General features: G+C 39.1%; 1 protein-coding gene across 1 annotated transcript in view; it reads right to left on the reverse strand.

Moving 5' to 3' along the window:
• Positions 1-428: 428 nt before the first annotated feature.
• The window catches only part of XK (X-linked Kx blood group antigen, Kell and VPS13A binding protein), a 45,903-nt gene continuing 26,428 nt past the window's right edge, over positions 429-19,903 (reverse strand). The window contains exon 3 of the mRNA XM_072816860.1: positions 429-4,290. Coding sequence (XP_072672961.1) covers positions 3,464-4,290 — 827 coding nt within the window. The 3' untranslated portion in view covers positions 429-3,463. The remainder of the gene's footprint in view (positions 4,291-19,903) is intronic.

A 19,903-nucleotide genomic window follows, 5' to 3' on the forward strand; every position in this document is an offset into this window, starting at 1 on the left:
TGTGGATTGTCATTTACTTTGATTATTTATGTTAATATGAAGATTATTTAAGTTAATATGAAGCTTATATTTCTGAATCGGTATAATATTTGTTTGTCTAGTGGAGATCTGGATTTGTACTGCCTCTTTTTTTTGGTATCACACACAGCAAATCAACAGACAGAGTCTTAGTATCCAGCAGTGCAGGTTCAACAAATGGAATGAATGCCTTATAAAACAGAGAAGATTCTATAAGCCATTGGTGTCTTGCAAGTCAGAATGCTAGCACTCTCAAATCCTAGCACTTTCTCATCCTGGCAGAAAGAATTTTCAGGTGAGGTTACAAAACCATAATTAATCACAATGAAACCACTTTCAAATTTGTTTTTAAAATCGTCCCTGACATCAAAAAGCCATGAAAGGACTGTGTAAGGAATGAAACACAAGGGGAAATTGAAAAATTAATTTATTATATGAAGAAACATAAACAATATTTGTTATAGTCACTGGCTGCACAGAAGCAGCCTGCAAAAGCTCACATCCACAGTTTATTGACTGAGAAGTACTAACACATAACACTCATAACCACAGCACTAATGTTCTAAGGTGGTTTCCAAGGAAATGCTGTATTTGACATTTTTAATGTTTATTTTCCCATTTACAAGGCTGAAAAGATTAGACTCGCATTCAATTAAAGTCTAACAAGACCAGGCATTCAGCTTGTAAAGCACAACTGTCAAAAGACACTAGCTACTATGTCCTTCATGAAAGATGAAAGATGCACAAATGATCAGCTCATGATCATTGGAGGCAGTTTCTCAGATTTCAGTGGGTTGTCTTCCTCCAAGTATCATGTATTTGGGTGCTAATTTTTGTAAGCAACCCACAGCAAGAGAGAGGGCAACTGCTGCAATCTCTCCAAGAATAAAGACCATTTACACTTGCCCTTCCATGAGGTCAAAGGCCAACGTATTCATTCAAGACACTCATGTGGATGATACTGCTAGTTTCTTTTCTAACAGTAAAAGCATAATAATAACCTGTTTATGGACTTGAATAACTGTATCAACTCCTTAAATATGTATGGCACTTTAACATATTTTCACAGCATTTTCACATCTATTATTTAATTTGATCTTTCCAACAACCTTGTGAGGTAGGCCAGGCAAGTATATCATCCAGATTTGGTGGGTGAAGAAACTGAGGCATACAGCCACTAAGTAACTTGCAGAGCTACACAGGGAGGTGCCGATCTCTACGTTGCACTGCCTCCAGTAATGAAGAGACAAAGCCTAAATGTGATTGATCTTATTTCAATGTATTTTGATGAAATACTTCACCTCCATTCAGCCAAATGATAGTGATTCAGTTGGAGCAGCTGTCATGACAAGTTATGGCATGCAATTAATTAAACGAAGCACTGAGAGTTTTAAAAATTGGAATTAAAATGAAAAACATTTTAGTTCTCAACACATGAGGGAATTTACTTGTTTGTCTTTAGGGCAACCTAGCTCTGCAGTCTGAACTATAATTTTACCATTTCAGAGGTATAATATAAATTTTAAAACAAAAATTCTCAGTTTACCATGACTTAGATTTTTACAATACAGAAAAAAACAGTGTTTTTTCTCCCCCAAAGTGAATGGATACACATGGCCTCACAGCAGGGATAGCTGTATATTAAGGGTTACCAAACCTCTTTGTCCTTATAAATGTGGCTTATAATTGGGTTATGGGAGCCTGACAGACCATCACTGTTAGTTTGGTTTGGGGTCATTTAAGATGTTTAGCTATCCTTTATGTTAAAATGACTTAAAATGCATTTGAAGGCTCAGATTTTGTAATAATTCTTGAGACACGCTTCCAAGTCAAGGTTGGAAACATCTGACCCTCCTTCCTGTCTAATTCTAACCACAATTCCTGCTCAAACTCACCATTTTTAACCTGTCTCGTGACAGACTGCCTATTAGAAACTGGATAGGTCAGAAAGTTAAGCCATTACGGGTCTTTAGATCATCAACCCTGACTGAACTGCAATGTCCTAGCCTAGTCAATGACAGGTCATCAGTTTCCAAATATTTCATTATCAAGGTTTTTAGGGTAGGCATAATGGCACTACATTGAGGCATTTTCCCAAGACAACTGAGGATATGCTACACAATCTTTATATGAAACAAATATGGTTCCAGATTAAAGGAGAAATTATACTGGAGACAGGAGAGTATAGGAGCATAAAACTTCAGATCTCATTCAAATAACTTATAATTATGCCAAATCAAAATACATTCAGTTAAAGATTAAAAATCCAAAAAAAAAAAGACTAAAAATCCTCTGACCATTTCATCTATTTCTATATTTAAAAGTTTCTGAAAAAAATAAAAAAATAAAAGTTTCTGAAGTCAGTATCTAACTTGGGAGAGGAGACCCTTTTCCTTCAAATAATGACAATTAAAATGCCCCATATAGTTACACCTGGCAAGAGTGTTCTGTGGAGTTTTCTAGAAAAACTTAAGTTAATCAATATAACCCTTATCTCAAATTTTTCTGACAGGCAAGGAGGAAGAGGGGAAGAGAAGACTGTGAGTTTATTTTTCTTCTTTGTTAAGGAAGAAAATCCTAGAAAATTCAACTAAAAATTTCCCAGAACTGTAGGATGGGACAGAACCTTGCAGAGGTTTAAACCTATCTTCCAGCAGATTCATTTATTTTTGATCATCCCGAGAAAGTAAGATTTCTGCTTATAAAAGTCTACATCATTTTGATGTTTTAACAACCCTCTTAATCCAGAATTTCTTGAACACATTGAAGGAATACAACTTTCCTAAAATTCTAGGGCTTAAAGCCAAATTCAGAATACAATTTTGCATCTGTGGATCCTTGGGAATAAAGTCTCCAAAATCTAGACTTCTGAATCAATCAGAGATTACAGGCCAAGGTGGCTACAGGTGGTTATGTACAAAGAGCCCTAATGAGAAAAAATGGAACATCTGTCTATTCAAAAAGTGACATGAACAGCCCTCTCTGGACACTCTGACAGGAATGATACTGCTGATGACAAAACCCTAGTAACCTTCTCTGGTCATGAGAACAGCTCTTCGATGAAAGCTATGCTCAGAGAAAAAAAAAAAAAAATGAAAGGCCACCTATGCCAGCAGTTAAAAGAAAAAACCTCAGAAAACAAGAAATCTCCTGTCCTCATTCTATCTGATGGATCCAACCAGCCCAACTCAGATAGCATGGGGACCTTGTCAATGAAAAGGCTGGTAATGCCTGGGAGAACAAGCTGCCCCTCCAGTGCTCAGGGGTTTCCCTGGCTTCTCTCCATAGTTCCCACATGCCCAAGAGCTCTCTAAAGTGGAGCAACTCACAGGGAGTTGAGAGCTAACTTCCCTCTTTGCTAACTGTGTGGGGCCCATCTCTTGTATGAAGTACAAGGATCAACCCAAGAACCAGTATGTGTGAGCCCCGAGAGACTCCGGTCCTATTAAGCAGAGCAGAGCTCATCAGCATTCAGAATCTGGCTGGGCATAGAACTTATTTTACTGCTGGAAGGTGTCTCATCTCTGTCTCCTGTTGACCTGAGATCTGTTTTTCCTACAGACTCATGGGCTTTCTGCTGCCTACAGTTACAGCAGACACACTTTAGCCACTGTCGAAAGCCTTCAGAAACACTGGAAGAAAAAAGCTTTTTGCAAGGGTGGAAGAACTGATAGAACACAAGCATAAAGAGGATGGCTGTGCAGTAGCCAATGAGCAACTGCAGAATCAGCAGAGGTGCACACACGTACATATAGATGTCGGTCTTGTAAAGATACCACATGAGGAGGAGGACGGCATTCTCAATGAATCTCAGCATGTAGTACGCGAGCAGCCGGTACCAGTTCTGGGACTTGCTGATGAGGTCAGGGTTGTTGAGTTTCAGCTGCACGGCAGACCAGCAAAACATATTGATCCCGGCATACAGTAAGGTGAGGAAGCACAGCACGATGGTTGTGCCCACCCGACTGAGGGCCTTCTCAATGTTCTCGGGGAATGGGGAGCCACTGCACCAGAAGAGGATCCAGGGATATAAGAAGAAGCTGAAGAAGTTGACAAGTACAACCATCACCACCCAGGCCTTCAGGACAGAGGTAAAGAGGACCAGGACAATGACTCGAGTGGCAATCTCAAAGCTCCTCCAGAGGAAGATACAGACGTAAGCCAGGGGCTTCACTTTGACATCATATTCATCGTACTTGATCTTGATGGCTAGGATGTTGCAGCGCAAGGCTCCATACACAATGGACAACAGGGATAGGACCATGAAGAGACCTGGGGAGAGGAGACAAAGAACACTGTCGAGTGTCACCTGCTCCAAGAATCCTGCTACCATGGACACTGTCACTTCCTTCCCAGTATTCCTTGGACCCCTCTCTTTGCAGTTCACAGGCTGATTTCCAGGTGTCAGCATGTGATCACTGTGCCTCAGGGCTTTTTCTAGGGCCTCAGAGGGCTGCTCTGCCCCAGGGCTGTGGAAGGGACTCTGTGCCCCTGGGAAAGCCCTCAATACTCAAGTCCAGCCCTGACAAGAGCTGGAACCCAACCACCTGGGCGCCGCCCCCCAACCACCCCCACGCCTTGGGTAGCTTAACTCAGGCCTGTGTCTATGTCTTATAGTCTTTGCTGGTGTCTCCTCACAGGGCTTCTTTCTGGTCACCCATGGGGATGGCTGTCTAATAATGCTCCCTGTATTGGTTGTCTTTCCCTTCTTCTCAGTCCCCTCTCCTGTGCTCCTTAATGCCCTCCTCTAAAAACATGTGCACTCAGATCCTTGTCTCAGGGTCTGCTTAAGGGTCAACTAGAATTGAAGCATCTTCCTAACTCCATGTTGCTCTGTCTGAATAATATGTAAGGTCCTTTACAGGCTGTGCTCTCTTTCCTCCCTTATACGCTCTAGAGGAGTCAAGAATGACCACGTCTGACGCGTCGTCTTGGCATCTCTCAACATGTACCAGTAGTAGGTACACAGACGGAAAGGTCTCAGTAATAAATTGCTCTGTGAGTTCCTCTCTATCTGCAGGGGAACAGATAGTTCAGTTTCTATGCTGACTATAGAATGCTCACTTTTCGTTACTCTTCAGTGACATTTAAGACCCTTAACCACAGATTGCTGAAGAAATGAGAACCTCATTGTTACTGGGCATCTTGTCTTAGGCTGAAAGGCCTTAGTGTTTGAAGAAGTCTCAATGCTAGCTGCTTATTTCTTGAAATGACCTGTGGCTAATGGGTTTATCCAGTTTATACAAAGCAGAAGTTTGGGGTGGGGACAAGATATGGCTCATTTAAACGGGCCATGATACCGTGTTCGAGAGCATGACAATGGTGGTTGTGAGCTACAGTCTGAGAAACGTGCTGCCAATCCATGGACACAAATTGTGTGGTTGAAACTGAAATATGATCACTTATGACAGGCTGGCAGAACCTTCACATACTGGATCAAGGAGCACCTGGAGGCAGGGCTTGGTGGTAAGGGACCAAGTGTCTGGCTCTGGTTTAGTCTTAGCCCACCAGGTGACACTAGGGAAATGGTAATCTCTTTGGGTTCCATTTTCTCATCCATAAAATTGAGATGATAATACTTTCCAATGTCTGCTTTATAAGGTTCAGTGTCCATATAACATAACTGCCTCTACTTGAATGTGTAACTTGAAATGTGTGGGAATTAAGGGCTTTTTCCTTATTTAAGTTCCAAATCAATGGGAAACCATCTATATTTGGTGGACATGAAAGCTCTGAAGCCTTGGTACTTCTTTGCCTGGGAGAAGCTCAATTTTACTCAAAGCATCAGTTTTTTCAGTCTTTTGGCACTGACTGAAATCATCAAAATCACTCACTGGAAAGACTGTCATCTACTAATCAAATTTAAAAGATAGAAACACTACCACAGGAGGAGATGGGCAGCAATTGGACTGAATTATTTTTCCTGAGAGGCTAATTCAGTGGAGTGTTGTAAAGCAGTACATATCAGCGATGTATTTTTATATGTTTTATATATTTTCTATTTTTACAAATTTCTATGCCCTAAGGATCTAATGTTGAATCCTTTTCTTTAAGTCCTTATGTTTTTCCCACTACAAGAAACATACTTCATCTGCAGAAGATGAGCTAAGCATAAATAATTAAAATGTAAATTGTGTATTCATACACATATAATATTTATATTGTTATATTTTTGGTACTTAGTAATACAATGACCCAAACAATTTTTTAAGCATTTATCCATTTTTCTCATTAGGTCAATTATTTCCAAATTGTATTTCTTTTTCTATGAAGAGAATGAGCTAGTGATTACCCAGTTGGTGCTCAGTGGCAGTCACCTAGTAAAACTTTCTGAGAATGCAAAGAAAGTGTCTTAAAATCACTGACTTCAATTGTCCCTCCCACTGTTGGGTGCTCACTGCAAAATGTCACAGATAGAGAGGGGTCCCAGAAGAGAGATGTACTTGGAAGACAAGAAGCTTGTACAAAATGCTTGGAATGCACATTTCTACCTCTTGATTTAAGCTGTTATCTAATGAATGGTTTAGGGTGATGCTCATGCAAATACCTACTTATTCAGAGGTAAGTGGAGAGAAGCTCTCTGAAGCCACTTCCCAACCTTATCTTCCCACAGGTAACATAAAAGGGGATCCACTGGCCATCCTGCCCATTGAAGTGGTACTTCATAGAAGTCTAACATCCCTTAATAATCCTATTCTCATTTTCTATGAGTGTGTGGGGGGGGGCATTCTGTTCTCATCCTTCATTAGAAGGCAAGACATCACTTTAGGTAAAGCTGAATAGAAGGCTCTGGCACTATTCCAAAATCTTGCCACACTCAGAGCTTCTTCCCACTCAATTCCTGCCAAATAATCTCCTTCCAAACAAGATTTTTCTATTTCACAGAGAAAAAAAATTGTTAATAGGCATGAATTTACCCATTTCCTGATGACACCAAAAACTGAATCTCCATGTTAAGTGATGAAGAATATTTTATTTCCCAGGATTCCTCTTCGGAGGGGAATTCTATATGTGACTACTCTCTATGGATACTGGATCTTCATATAAAATGACTAACCTTGCAAAATGTTTAGGTGGAATAGATATTTTCCCCCAAAATTAATGACTGACTTCAAGGAGGTAAACCAAGGCGTCCTAAAGGAATATGGAGTGATTTTTACGGTGGCAGAGGGCAACTGAAGGAGTTAGCATAGGAAGCTTCTGAAAATCGGAATTTTGACCAGATTTCTGAAAGGCGGTACTTTTTATCTCTTTCTCTTTCAATCCAGTAGCTGAATAGTGCTTTCTTTACTATCTGGAGCCAGGATCTTTAACTGTATTACACTCTGCCACTTGCCTCCTTCTCAAAAACCTTGCTCCATCAATTATCATCTTTCTCTTCTAAAGTTGCAGCTGCCCCTCTATCTGGGTTCTTTTCCTTGAGTGTATGAATATGCCTAAGTCAGCTGCATCTAAAAAACCATCCCTCATTTGCAAAAACCAACATAATTGTAGAAGCTGTGTGATGGATAAGAGGAGATTCATTATAGTATCTTCTTGGTCTTTTCTCCTGTTGCAAAAATGCTGTAATAATAATAATGCTGGAAGGAAGGAAGGAAGGAAGGAAGGAAGGAAGGAAGGAAGGGAGGGAGGGAGGGAGGGAGGGAGGGAGGGAGGGAGGGAGGGAGGGAGGGAGGGAAAGGGAAAGGGAAAGGGAAAGGGAAAGGGAAAGGGAAAGGGAAAGGGAAAGGGAAAGGGAAAGGGAAAGGGAAAGGGAAAGGGAAAGGAGGAAGGAAGGGAGGGAGAAGGAAGAAGAAAGGAAGGGAAGGGAAAGGGGGGGTGTGGGAGAAAGAGAGGAAGGATGTCTCCTTCACCCTGTACTTCTTTCCATCTTCTACTGGACTTTCCTTGACACTTTGGGTTAACCCTCTTGAGCTACATCTAATCAAAACACTCACTCTTTATTCTTCAACCTCTTGCAGTTTGGATTCTGGTCTTACTGCTTCCTGATCTCTCTATAACACGGGATGTTGCTTACTCACACCTCGAAACCTCTCCTGTAGAAGTGATCACACTGTTTGCTCCTAATCATCCTCCTGCTTTCCTGGCAGCCTCTTTTCAGTTTCATTCATAGGCACATCTTTCTCTCATGCTTAGGAACCATGGTTTTATGTTCTCCTATACAAGGGCCTACTAGGTTTCTCTTCTTAGATATCTTCTAGGTGCCGCAAAACAAAACCACAAACAGAACAAAACTTATTTTCCTGAAAGCTCCTCCAATGCTTCCTCTAACAACCTGTTAGACCATCACCCAAGATCACCCTATCCAGAAAGCTCTGTGTTAGAGTAGAACTTCTCATCTTCCTGTCCCGTCACAGCCAAGTTGATCTCTACTCCTGCTGTTCTGCGGGGCTCACAGACCAGCAGCAGTGACACTGACTAGGAATTTGTTAGAAGTGCCCCAACTCAGACCCAGCGAATCCAAATTCATATTTTAACAAGATTTTCAGGGTGATTTGTATGACCAATCCAGTTGGAGAAGTATTGCTCTAAGTTCTTTTCTTCTTTCCTTTTTAGTCCTGTCACTTGTTGACTCTCATATGGTTCTTGCCACAGGATCATAACCCCTTTCTTTCTCTGTCACCAGCCTTCCTTTTCTCTTTGCCTGGATAAACCCTACTTGTTCTTCAAGGTTCAGTTAAAGTGTGAAGTCATCAACGATGCTTTTCCTTGGCCTTTATGCAACTACATTCATTCAGTAGTGCTAAAGGCTTCCAAGACTCTTCCAAGCTCAATGAAACACCCCTTTAGTGAGATCTCACAGCCAGCCACCTATGCAGACTTTTATTTCATTGCCAGATATCTTGGGTTGGGTGCCATTTCCTTGGTGTAGCTACTGTTTCATACAGATTTTTTTATCACTAGCACCTGGAACCAAGACTGGCACATAGTGGGTAACAGATACATGTATACTGAGTGAATGAATGAATAAATGAATTAAAAATTGCACAACCTGTGTGAACAGCCTTTTTTCACCACTGAATCTGGAATTAAAGTTCCACATCTCTCACAGAATTATAATTGAACTGAGCAACGAGAGCTCCCAAAGCCCCTTACCAGAGGGTGATTTCTGTGGTTATGGGCGTCCTATGCAACTACATCTGCTTCCATGTGCCTTTCTCAATCAAGAAGTTGCACCTGTTTCCAACATTTCCTGAGAAGTCAGATCCAAATTAGAAAATGTCTTTGAGATTCAAGTCTATGTTCTAAAAAAATTCTCTTTGAGGTACATGAGACGCCTGCAAAACAAGGAGCTGTAGGAACAGTACATTATTCTCTGACCAAAGGCTTAACTAAGGAAGCTAAGTACTGCTTCAGCATATGGGGCCCAAGAAGAAGCAAGATCATTTTGGATGATCTTGGCACTGCTGGATTTTCCTGGCCAGTTATCCAGCTCACTGTTCTTGTAGGATTCCACAGCTTACTCCCTGGAGTGATACCTGACCTGACCACTTACTCTAGAACTCAGTGTTCTACTTTATTTTTTTCCCAGTGTTCTGCTCTAACTCCACCCTAGGCTCTGACAACTGGTTAACAAACTGTTAATAAAGAAGTTGAAAAGCAGAGAGCTCATCATCACCATGAGCTTGTATCCACATCTGCCACCCTCCCTCCCCAGCTGCTACCACAAATATTGCTTTGGTACTTTGTTTTAATGGCTTTATTGAGACAGAATTCACATACCACACAACTCACAATCTAAAGTATACAATTCAGTGGGGTTTTTTAAAAGTTGATTCATGATATGTATGACCATCACCAGAGTCAATTTTAGTACATTTTTATCACATCAGAAAGAAACCCAGTGCCCATTAGCTCTCATTTTTCTAAGCCCCCTCCCCTACTCAGCCCTAAGCAACCACTAACATATTTTGTGTCTCTATGGATTTCCCAATTCTGGACTTTCATGGGAATGAAATCATGTAATAGGTGTCTTTTGTGACTGGTTTCTTTTACTTGGCATAATGTTTTCAAAGTTCATCTATACTGCAGCACGTATCAGGCCTCCATTCATGTTTTGTTATTAAGATTTTACTTATTTATTCATGAGAGACACAGAGAGAGAGAGAGAGACAGAGACACAGGCAGAGGGAGAAGCAGGTTTCATGCAGAGAGCCCAATGTGGGCCTCGATCCCGGAACTCCAGGATCATGCCCTGGGCCAAAGGCTGCGCTAAACCATTGAGCCACCCTGGGATCCTTGTGTTTTTTTAAAGAAAGATTCTTTTATTTATTCATGAGAGACACAGAGAGAGAGGCAGAGACACAGGCAGAGGGAGAGCAGACTCCCTGCAGGAGCCTGATGTGGGACTCCATCACAGAACCCTAGGAACGCACCGTGAGCCAAAGGCAGATTCTCAATTGCTGAGCTACCCAGGTGTCCCAGGCCTTCATTTATTTTTATGGTTGAATGATACTCCATTGTATGGATAAACTGCATTTTAAAAATTCATTCATCAGTTGTTATAAATTTAGATTATTTCTGGTTATTGAGAACAGTGCTGTTATGAACATTCATGTACAAATATGTTCTCTTCCGTCTATCATATGCTGGGTCACATGGTAATTTTATATTTGTTTGAGGAACTGCCATACTGCTTTCCAGAGCAACTGCACCATTTTATAACCCCATCTGCAGTATATGAGGGTTCCAATTTCTCCACATCCTTGCCAATATTTGTTATTGACTTGAATTTTTATTATTAACTTCTTGATTCTAGCCGTCCTAGTGGGTGTGGAGTAGTATCTCATTGTGATTTTGATTTACATTTTCCTGGTGACTAATGATGTCAAGCATCTTTTCACGTGCTTATTGGTCATTTGTCTATCTCCTTAGTTGCTTGTAGTTCCTAAATGTAGAACACACTCATAATAGATTTCACACTGTCCCATACGTATCCTAAAAAGTTTAACAAAATTTGAAGGCCAGATCTGCACAGACTAATTTAAGAATAATATATTAGCCTTACCCAGAGCCATCAATGAACATTAAAAAAAAAAAAAGTACGGGATCCCTGGGTGGCTCAGCAGTTTAGCACCTGCCTTAGGCTCAGGTCGTGATCCTGGAGACCGAGGATCAACTCCTACATCAGGCTCCCTGCATGGAGCCTGCTTCTCCCTCCTCCTGTGTCTTTGCCTCTCTCTCTCTCTCTCTCTCTCTCTCTCTCTCTCTCTCTTTCTCTCTCTCTCATCTATCATAAATAAAGAAATAAATAAATCTTTTTTAAAAAGTACAATTCTATCTTTCGTTTTTTTAATTCCCTAAAAAACGGCATTAAAAAGCAAAAAGAGGATTTTCATGCTGGCAATAGTAGATTAGTTTGTTTTGGTCCAATATTTCTGCCCAGAACAACTGGAAAAACATCCATTCGAAAGCATCAGAGATCTACCAAAGTAGTGAGTACTTCTGGGTCCAAGATCTCAAAGAAAAGTCCCAAGAAAAAATTCTGAAGCTGCTTTTCCCCTTAAGGTATTTGCCCATATGATAGTGGGTACTAAGAGACTAAGACTCTGAACACAGCTTTCAGCAGTATCTCAAAGCTGGTGAGTGTGGGAGCAAATCTTGACATTTGGGCCCTGTAATGATCTTAGTATATACTGAAAGCTTTATGGTGGGAACCCAAAAGACTAGATGCTAGAAGTAAAAGTGACCAGAAATAGATCAGCCCTCACAAACACTGAAGTACAGAATTCAACCAACTCAAGTTGTAACCGAATCACACTGAACTGTATCTAATCTAATTACCTGCTATAAACAAAAGTTGGGGTGACTGGGTGATGGGCACTGAGGGGGGCACTTGACAGGATGGCACTGGGTGTTACACTATATGTTGGCAAACAGAACTCCAATAAAAAATATACAAAGAAAAGAAAAAAAGAAAAAAATCTTCCCAGGGGTGCCTGGGTGGCTCAGTCCAACTCTTGATTTTGGCTCAGGTCATGGTCTTGGGCCATGGGATCGAGCTGCGTGACAGGCTCTACACTGGGCATCCAGCCTGCTTAAGATTCTCTCTCCCTCCCTCTGCCCTTCTCTGCTCACCTCCTGCCATCCCTACTCTCTCTCTCAAAAAAATAAAAGTTAAATCTTCCTGGAGAAAGATAATTCATCCAGAGTCTCAAATTATCTCTATTTTTAATATAAATAACTGACATTTCATTAAAAATAAGTTGGCATGCCAACAACAAAACCAAGAAATGATCAAAACCCAAGAATGAAAACAGATGATTAAAAATAGACCAATAGGTGATACAGATAGTGGAATTACCTGACATGGACTTAAAAATATCTGTAATTAATATGTTCACAAAGTTATATGAGAAAATGGAGAATTTATCAGAGACTGGAAACTATCTTAAAAACTGAAGGGACAAAAAGAAACCAAAAAAACTGAAGGGACAGCCCGGGTGGCTCAACGGTTTAGTGCCGCCTTCAGTCCAGGGCCTGATCCTGGAGACCTGGGATCGAGTCCCACATTGGGCTCCCTGCATGGAGCCTGCTTCTCCCTCTGCCTGTGTCTCTGCCTCTCTCTCTCTCTCTCTCTCTCTCTCTCTCTCTCTGTATCTCTCGTAAATAAATAAATAAAAATCTTAAAAAAACTGAACTGAAAATGATAGAACTGAAAAATACAGTAACTACAATTTAAAAATCAACAAGCAGTTTTAATAGATTACAAATAGCCATAAGATAATTAGTTGCCAGGCAGAAGGCAAGTCAGAAGAAAATGGAGAAACAAAAAGGATAAGAGACTTATGGGAAAGTGAAATGTCAGGGGATAGGGAAAAAGAAAAAAGAAAAAGAACGAATCAGAAGCAATATTTAAAGAAATGAAGGCTAAGAATTTTTCCAAACTCCCCACAGAAACAGGCCACTCACTCAGCAAAGCCACTTCTTTTGTGTTTCAATCTCAGAAACATAAAGGCAGCAAGTTACAAAGAAGTCAGAAAACATGACCTTGTTACACAGAACTTGACCTGAACACAAAACAACACAGATGTACAGCCCGAGAGAGAAATAAGCAAGCTTGTGGAATGTTCAGTGACAGCCTTAAGCACATCCTTACTGAATCTTTCAAAAAACGGTCACCCTAATTGGCTGACCTCAAACAGCTTGTCCTCAGGCTGCAAGTGCTACAGAAGAAGACCACAGCTCCATTGGAAGGTGCCACTCTGGTATTTGCCAGGATTTTAAAAAGGAAACATGGATCATCTTCAACCATCTTTACCTAGTTTCTCATTTCACATGGTCCCCTCAAAACACAGCTTTTATCACAAAAATCAGAGGAAATACATACCATACATGAGCACAACTTAATCCCTAACATATTTTCTGCCTCTTCTCCTATAAAAATCTCTATTGCAAAAGATAAAGAACAAGAAAATAAATACCTTTTACAAATGCTAACTTATGAGTGGAATACTAAAATGTATATACATAAAAACCTGAATGAGCCATCATAATTTGAAGAGTAATGGTCTAAATTATTAGAATTTAAATTATGGTAGAATATTTGGAAAAACTATATTGCCCTGATAGTTTCAAGGACGTTCCACTTAAAAGGAATTTTATTAGCTCTTTAAGGCTTTGATTGGGTGAATAAATTTTCAAAGCATGGCAGATAAATGAGTATTTTAAAGTACATAACTGTTTTTCAAATAAAAAAACAACAAACGCTTGGCTACAACCTCTTATACGATAACCCTATGCTTTCTTCAAGATAATGCAAAGTAAACCTAATTGTAAACTATGCCTGGATTAAGAATAAACTCTGCACCAATTAGATCCAAAAAAAAATTTTCCCAAACTGCTGAAATATAAAACTAAAACCCAAGTAGGATAAATATTAAAACTACAGTAAGCATATAATATTAAATTTGCTGAACACTAAAGTCAAAGTGATAACCTTAAAAAGCAAGCAAGCGAGCAAACAGATGAATTTCAAAGAAGCAACAAGGATATTGGCATCTCAACAGAAATAATGGAAGCCAGAAAACAAAGGAATGAGCATCTCAAAGTAGGAAGAAAATGATCTCAAGCAGACTTCCATACCCAAATATGAAGGTAAAAGAAGGACATATTATGACAAAACAAAAATGAGGGAATTTGTCACCAGCAGACCTGCTCTAAAGAAAATAATTAAGTTGGTATGTTGGGCCCAATGAAAATGATCCCACATGGAAGCATGAAGATACAGGGATACACCCTAATACTGTAAAATACATTTTAAAGTTCTAGTGACTAAGACCTTACTACTACTAAAGTCTCACTTGAACACTTGCCAGTTTACCAGATGTTTCATCAGAAATTGAGGACTTTCAATACATATTTATATCTCATCTAGTATTCAGAATTGTCAGAACAAATATTATGGCCCATCATTCATAGCACTCGTGATGTGATTATTACTGTCTATAATCCCCAGAGATCCTGCATGATTTTGCTAGTTTTCTCCCCCAAATATTCTGATTTCTTGCCTAAGGAAACTGGATGATAAAAATCTCCTCCAGCTCATCTTTTATGTTCAGAAAAATTATTGTACTTTTACTTTGTGCCAGGGACTAGAGTAATAAGCACTTTACAGGTACTAATCACTTCATCCTAACAATTCAATAAAAAATAAAATAAATACTCTTATTATCCTCAATATACAGATGAGAAAACAGATACATGAAGATGCTAAATAACTTCCCAGAAATCACTCAACTAGCAGAGCTAAAATTCAAACCCAAGAAGTCTTGCTCTAGAGTCTTGGTGTCTTAACCAGAAGGCAATTCTGCCTAAATAAACATAATAAGGTCCATTTCCCTAGCAGTGCTCTTAGCTTCACTTCTCATCTCCTTTATGGATGGGAGACAAGAAGCAGGACCCTACCACCTTTCAAACTGCCCAGGGCCTCAAGGAGTGTGGAGAATCCCTTCTGAGTATTTGGGGAGTTGTCCAATTCTTCCTTGCTTCCACCAAGCCCAAATTTCATATCTATTTTCTACTATGTGAGAATTCTCTATATGAAGACTTCCTGAAATCATGCTGGGAGTGGGTAGGCATCACTGCCCTAAGCTAATTTCTGCGAATTACCTCCCAAGGCCCAAAAAATGATTGGAAAAAAAGTGAGGCAGGTTCCTCTATCTGTCCTACCAACTTCCTTATCTTTCTGCTTCAGGCAGAGAGAAGAGGTATTAGTGAGTTGAGCTACAGAAAAGAAAACCTTTGCCCTCCATGGCCAAAGGAATTTAGTACCTGATCCATCCATGTGTGGGCCCCTACATCAGGTTATCTAACAGCAAAATGGTAGCAGGACCACTCAGAACCCCAAGACAGAAGTTCTGCATTTTGCTGCACCTTCTCAACTTGGCAAGACACACCAAACCTTCTTAAAACACACTCATGTACAGAGAGCTTTGTAAATAATCAGGCATGGCCATTTGACCCTCCACAACGGAAATAATCTCTTCCATTTTCTGCCTTTGCCAACAGTTGAGCCATAGACACTCACACAAATACTTGTACACACATCCTTACCTCCACTAGTCTTTTCAACTCCCACAATAATCCTCAGTATAATTTTCTTCCAAATCTATCTTCTCTTCCCTCCTTTCAAATGCTTTTCTGTTCTTCTTATTTAGTGGCCTTATTTTGTATGTGCTTATGGGTTGTAAATAACACGAAAACCTTTAGAAATATTCAGAATATAAATAATAAACAGTGGATAAATAAATGGCTTGGACTTTGCAAAGAAGACATCTGTTCTCCTTCTGTGTGTGATTGTACCAGCTCAGTGCCCCCAACTCTAAGCTGTACTATCAAAATCTACTTTGCAGATATGTGGATGTGGAATCAAAAGGTCCTGTGCAGGATTCCTCAACCACAGGCTCTAGAAGGAAACCTGATAAGCTATATAAGCAGCACTGCCATCCTCCAGTGAATCCAAAAACAACCTTGACAACACACTCTTATATGCTGGGCAGAGGGGAAGGTTCCTTCCCAATGAGTAGCATTAGGTAACTTCCACTGGATTATGGCCACAGAATCCGAAAAGAAAATCAAAGCCTACACCCAGACAAAAGCCAAGCATGGATTAAAAGTCTTGATGGTACACAAGAGCATTTTCCCCCCAGTGCATTCAGAGGTGATTTCAATTTAGGAGGAATGGATATGAACCCATCCTCAAGTCTTACAGACTTCGTATTGACATATACACTGACATACACCATTACATAATCTTATAGACCACTGTTTAGACTGCTATAACAGCTCTGTATGCTATACTGAGTATAGCTGAGAAATGCTCTTTGGTGAAGAAAAATATATATATCATCACTTCCTTGTTGGATTTGCAACGGCTAAATAAATTCATCTGGTTACAGGCTGATGAAAGCATTATACAATTCAAACACAGACATCTAACATAGAGAAGAGGTTTAAGCAACTTCCATACTGGGGCAAAGTCAATACAATACACCTAAGTCAATCTCAGGGTAAGAAGAAAACAAGCTGTAGTAATCTTATACAGCTTTAGTTGATGTATGATTTGTATACAAAGAACTACACATACTTAATGTGTACAATTTGATGAGTTTGGACGTATGCAAGTAAAATGGTTAGTAATCAAAATTTAAAATAACCGTTAACTTCAGGGATCCCTGGGTGGCTCAGTGGTTTAGTGCCTGCCTTCTGCCCAGGGCGCGATCCTGGAGTCCCGGGATCGAGTCCTGCGTCGGGCTCCCGGCATGGAGCCTGCTTCTCCCTCCTCCTGTGTCTCTGCCTATCTCTCTATGTCTATCATTCGTTCATAAATAAATAAATAAATAAATACATACATACATACATACATACTAAATAAATAAATAAATAAATAAATAAATAAATAAATAAAATAACCGCTAACTTCAATGAGCCCATATTTAAGCAATTTTCCAATTACCCAGTGCTCTTCTTTTAGGTAAAAGAGAAATATGTCAAGTTCATGTCCCTAATAGAATACAAGCTCAACCGAAACAAAGATTCTGTTTTGTTAACTGATGCCTGGCACACAGTCGGTATTCAACAGACACTTGTTGAATAAGTTAGGCAGTAACAAGGATTTACTGTTAAATAAAAAATAATGTATCCAAGCCAGTGTAACATAGCTTCTTCATTTACCAAGCCATATGCTACAAGCATGTCCCAAACAGTGCACCATCCTTGATCTTTCAAGGAGAGAAAATGAGTGGGAAATATCAGTGAGGGTGACAGAACATGACAGACTCCTAACTCTGGGAAACAAACAAGAGGTGGTGGAAAGGGAGGTGGGTGGGGGGTGGGGGTGACTGGGTGACGGGCACTGAGGGGGGCACCTGATGGGATGAGCACTGGGTGTTATGCTATATGTTGGCAAATTGAACACCAATAAAAAATAAATGTATTAAAAAAAAGAAACAAGGAGTCAAATTTAAAATAAAAATACAAACATTATATGTTCTCATTCATTTGGGGAATATAAATAATAGTGAAAGGGAATATAAGGGAAGGGAGAAGAAATGTGTGGGAAATATCAGAAAGGGAGACAGAATGTAAAGACTGCTAACTCTGGGAAACGAACTAGGGGTGGTAGAAGGGGAGGAGGGCGGGGGGTGGGAGTGAATGGGTGACGGGCACTGGGGTTATTCTGTATGTTAGTAAATTGAACACCAATAAAAATAAATTAAAATAAAATAAAATAAAATAAAATAAAATAAAAATATACAAAAAAAATTAAAATAAAAAAAGCCTAGCCTTTGAAACTGCTAAATAAATAAATAAATAAATAAATAAATAAATAAGAAATTAAAAAAAGAGAGAAAACCTCGAGTAAATGCCATAGTGAGCATGGAGCCCTATGAAGGGTTCAATCTAACAACCCTAAGATCATGACCTTAGCTAAAACCAAGAGTTGGACGCTTAGGAGACTAAGCCACCCAGGTGCCCAAAAGCAAAATTATTTGTAATTAAAGGACTTTCTTTCATGTATAAATTGGGCCCTAGGTTTTGTGTATGTGTGTGTACATTTTCTTTATTTATTTTAGAAACATAGACTGATCTTAGATTACTTCACTGATACAGGACAATACAATTTCCTCACCTTTAAAATTCTATATTCCTTGCCTATTATTGTAAGATAATCTCAAGAGGTGATAGAAAGTAGTGATAAAAAATGACAAAATAAATACTAATGTAACTAATTTTTCCAAGTGAGCAGATTGTAACAATCAAAATCAATTGATAAAAGAGGGTCATTTTATAGAATAAAGCTATAAAAAAAAAACTTTCACCTCCCTCAAATGCTTTTTAACTGATGCATAATTATAAGAATATTGTTTCAAAGTGATGTGAGCCATAAAGTAATTGCAAATTATAGGCAATAATGTCAATATATTTAAGATTATATGTCCAACTATTATTCATCAAGTAGAAATAGGAAAATATCAGTACTAATTTTGTCTTTATTTTTGTTTATTCTCTTTGTATAAAAGAACTTCTAGAGCCTTTCTGAATCAAGTAAATGGATCTTAAAAATGGGGGAAAAAAAGGATGTTTCTAATATACATGGGATCTCGTCCAAAGAGACACAGAAAGCTAACAAATATAAGGCTGAAAAATACATGAGCAAAACAGGTTTCTGGATGGCCCATGATTATCAGAAAATTGAATGCCCCAGAAATCTCCATTCCCTTTGGACTAATTGAGTTTCATGGCACATTTGTTCTGCCAGTCACTGCTATTTTAAAAGAGAAGGAACCAGTTAACCAACTCTTTGCTCAATGTATTACCACCTTTTTTATCAAGCATTAACTAAAGTAATTCAAATGCACTTCTACAAGGTTTAAAAATGAAGAGAACTTTGAAATCAAAGAATTAGCAAGTTTTCTAGATTCTTTCTAGCTAATTCATTGCCCTACTTACACGCGCATATGTACATCCTTTAATTCACCCTGTCATTTGGATCCTAGTCCATAGACCAGAACTCAGAAAATGTTCACAGAAACAGACAGTAACAACTGCATGTCCTTAAGTTCAACTCAAAGTAGGCAATCTCAGAAATTCTGAAGTCATGAATTTATTTTACTTTTTCCTAAACACAATGAACATATGCCACTATCATATAGTTCATATCATAACTTTGTTATAAGATGCTTTAAATTTATGCTTAACATTATTTTCCCTAGAGAAAATTCAATTTCATTCTATCCACTGATTCCAAATTACTTTTAGGTCTCTTTAGGCACAATTAGAAATACCAGATATAGCTTCCAATCTGAAGCAAGCAGTAAAAACTACTTATCTACGGAAATGTAAAGCTTGGCTCTCTAAATCTTTCTCAGTCTCCTACATGCTGAAAAACTGCAGAATCAGCCTTAATAAAAAAGGCCAGCAATACCAATGACTATTACTCACATTATAATAGAGCTATGTGAGCCAGTTTGACCCTTTCTACATGTTCCCCTTGCTCATCTACAAATCTCTAGCCTTTGGCCAACCTTTTATTCCCCCACTCAGCAGTCAGGGTAATCTTTGACTGGAGAGGAGGAGGAAGGATTGAGTATGTCACACTTGATGAATAAAAATGTGAATTCAATTCACCTTTCTAAAAAAATCTTTAGTATTTTCACATGCCCATCACCAGGCCAAGTGCTATTAAACATGTGTTTAAGAAGGTATTTGCAGTAATGTATGAGGAATGCTATTATTTGTACATATTTTTCTCAAATGGAAGTTGTTTATTTTTATTTATTTATTTTTAAAAATATTTTATTTATTTATTCATGGGAGAGAGAGAGAGAGAGAGAGAGGCAGACACAGGCAGAGGGAGAAGCACGCTTCATGCAGGGAGTCC

This window comes from Canis lupus, chromosome X (assembly GCF_048164855.1).
Source record: "Canis lupus baileyi chromosome X, mCanLup2.hap1, whole genome shotgun sequence".
Lineage (NCBI taxonomy): Eukaryota > Metazoa > Chordata > Mammalia > Carnivora > Canidae > Canis > Canis lupus.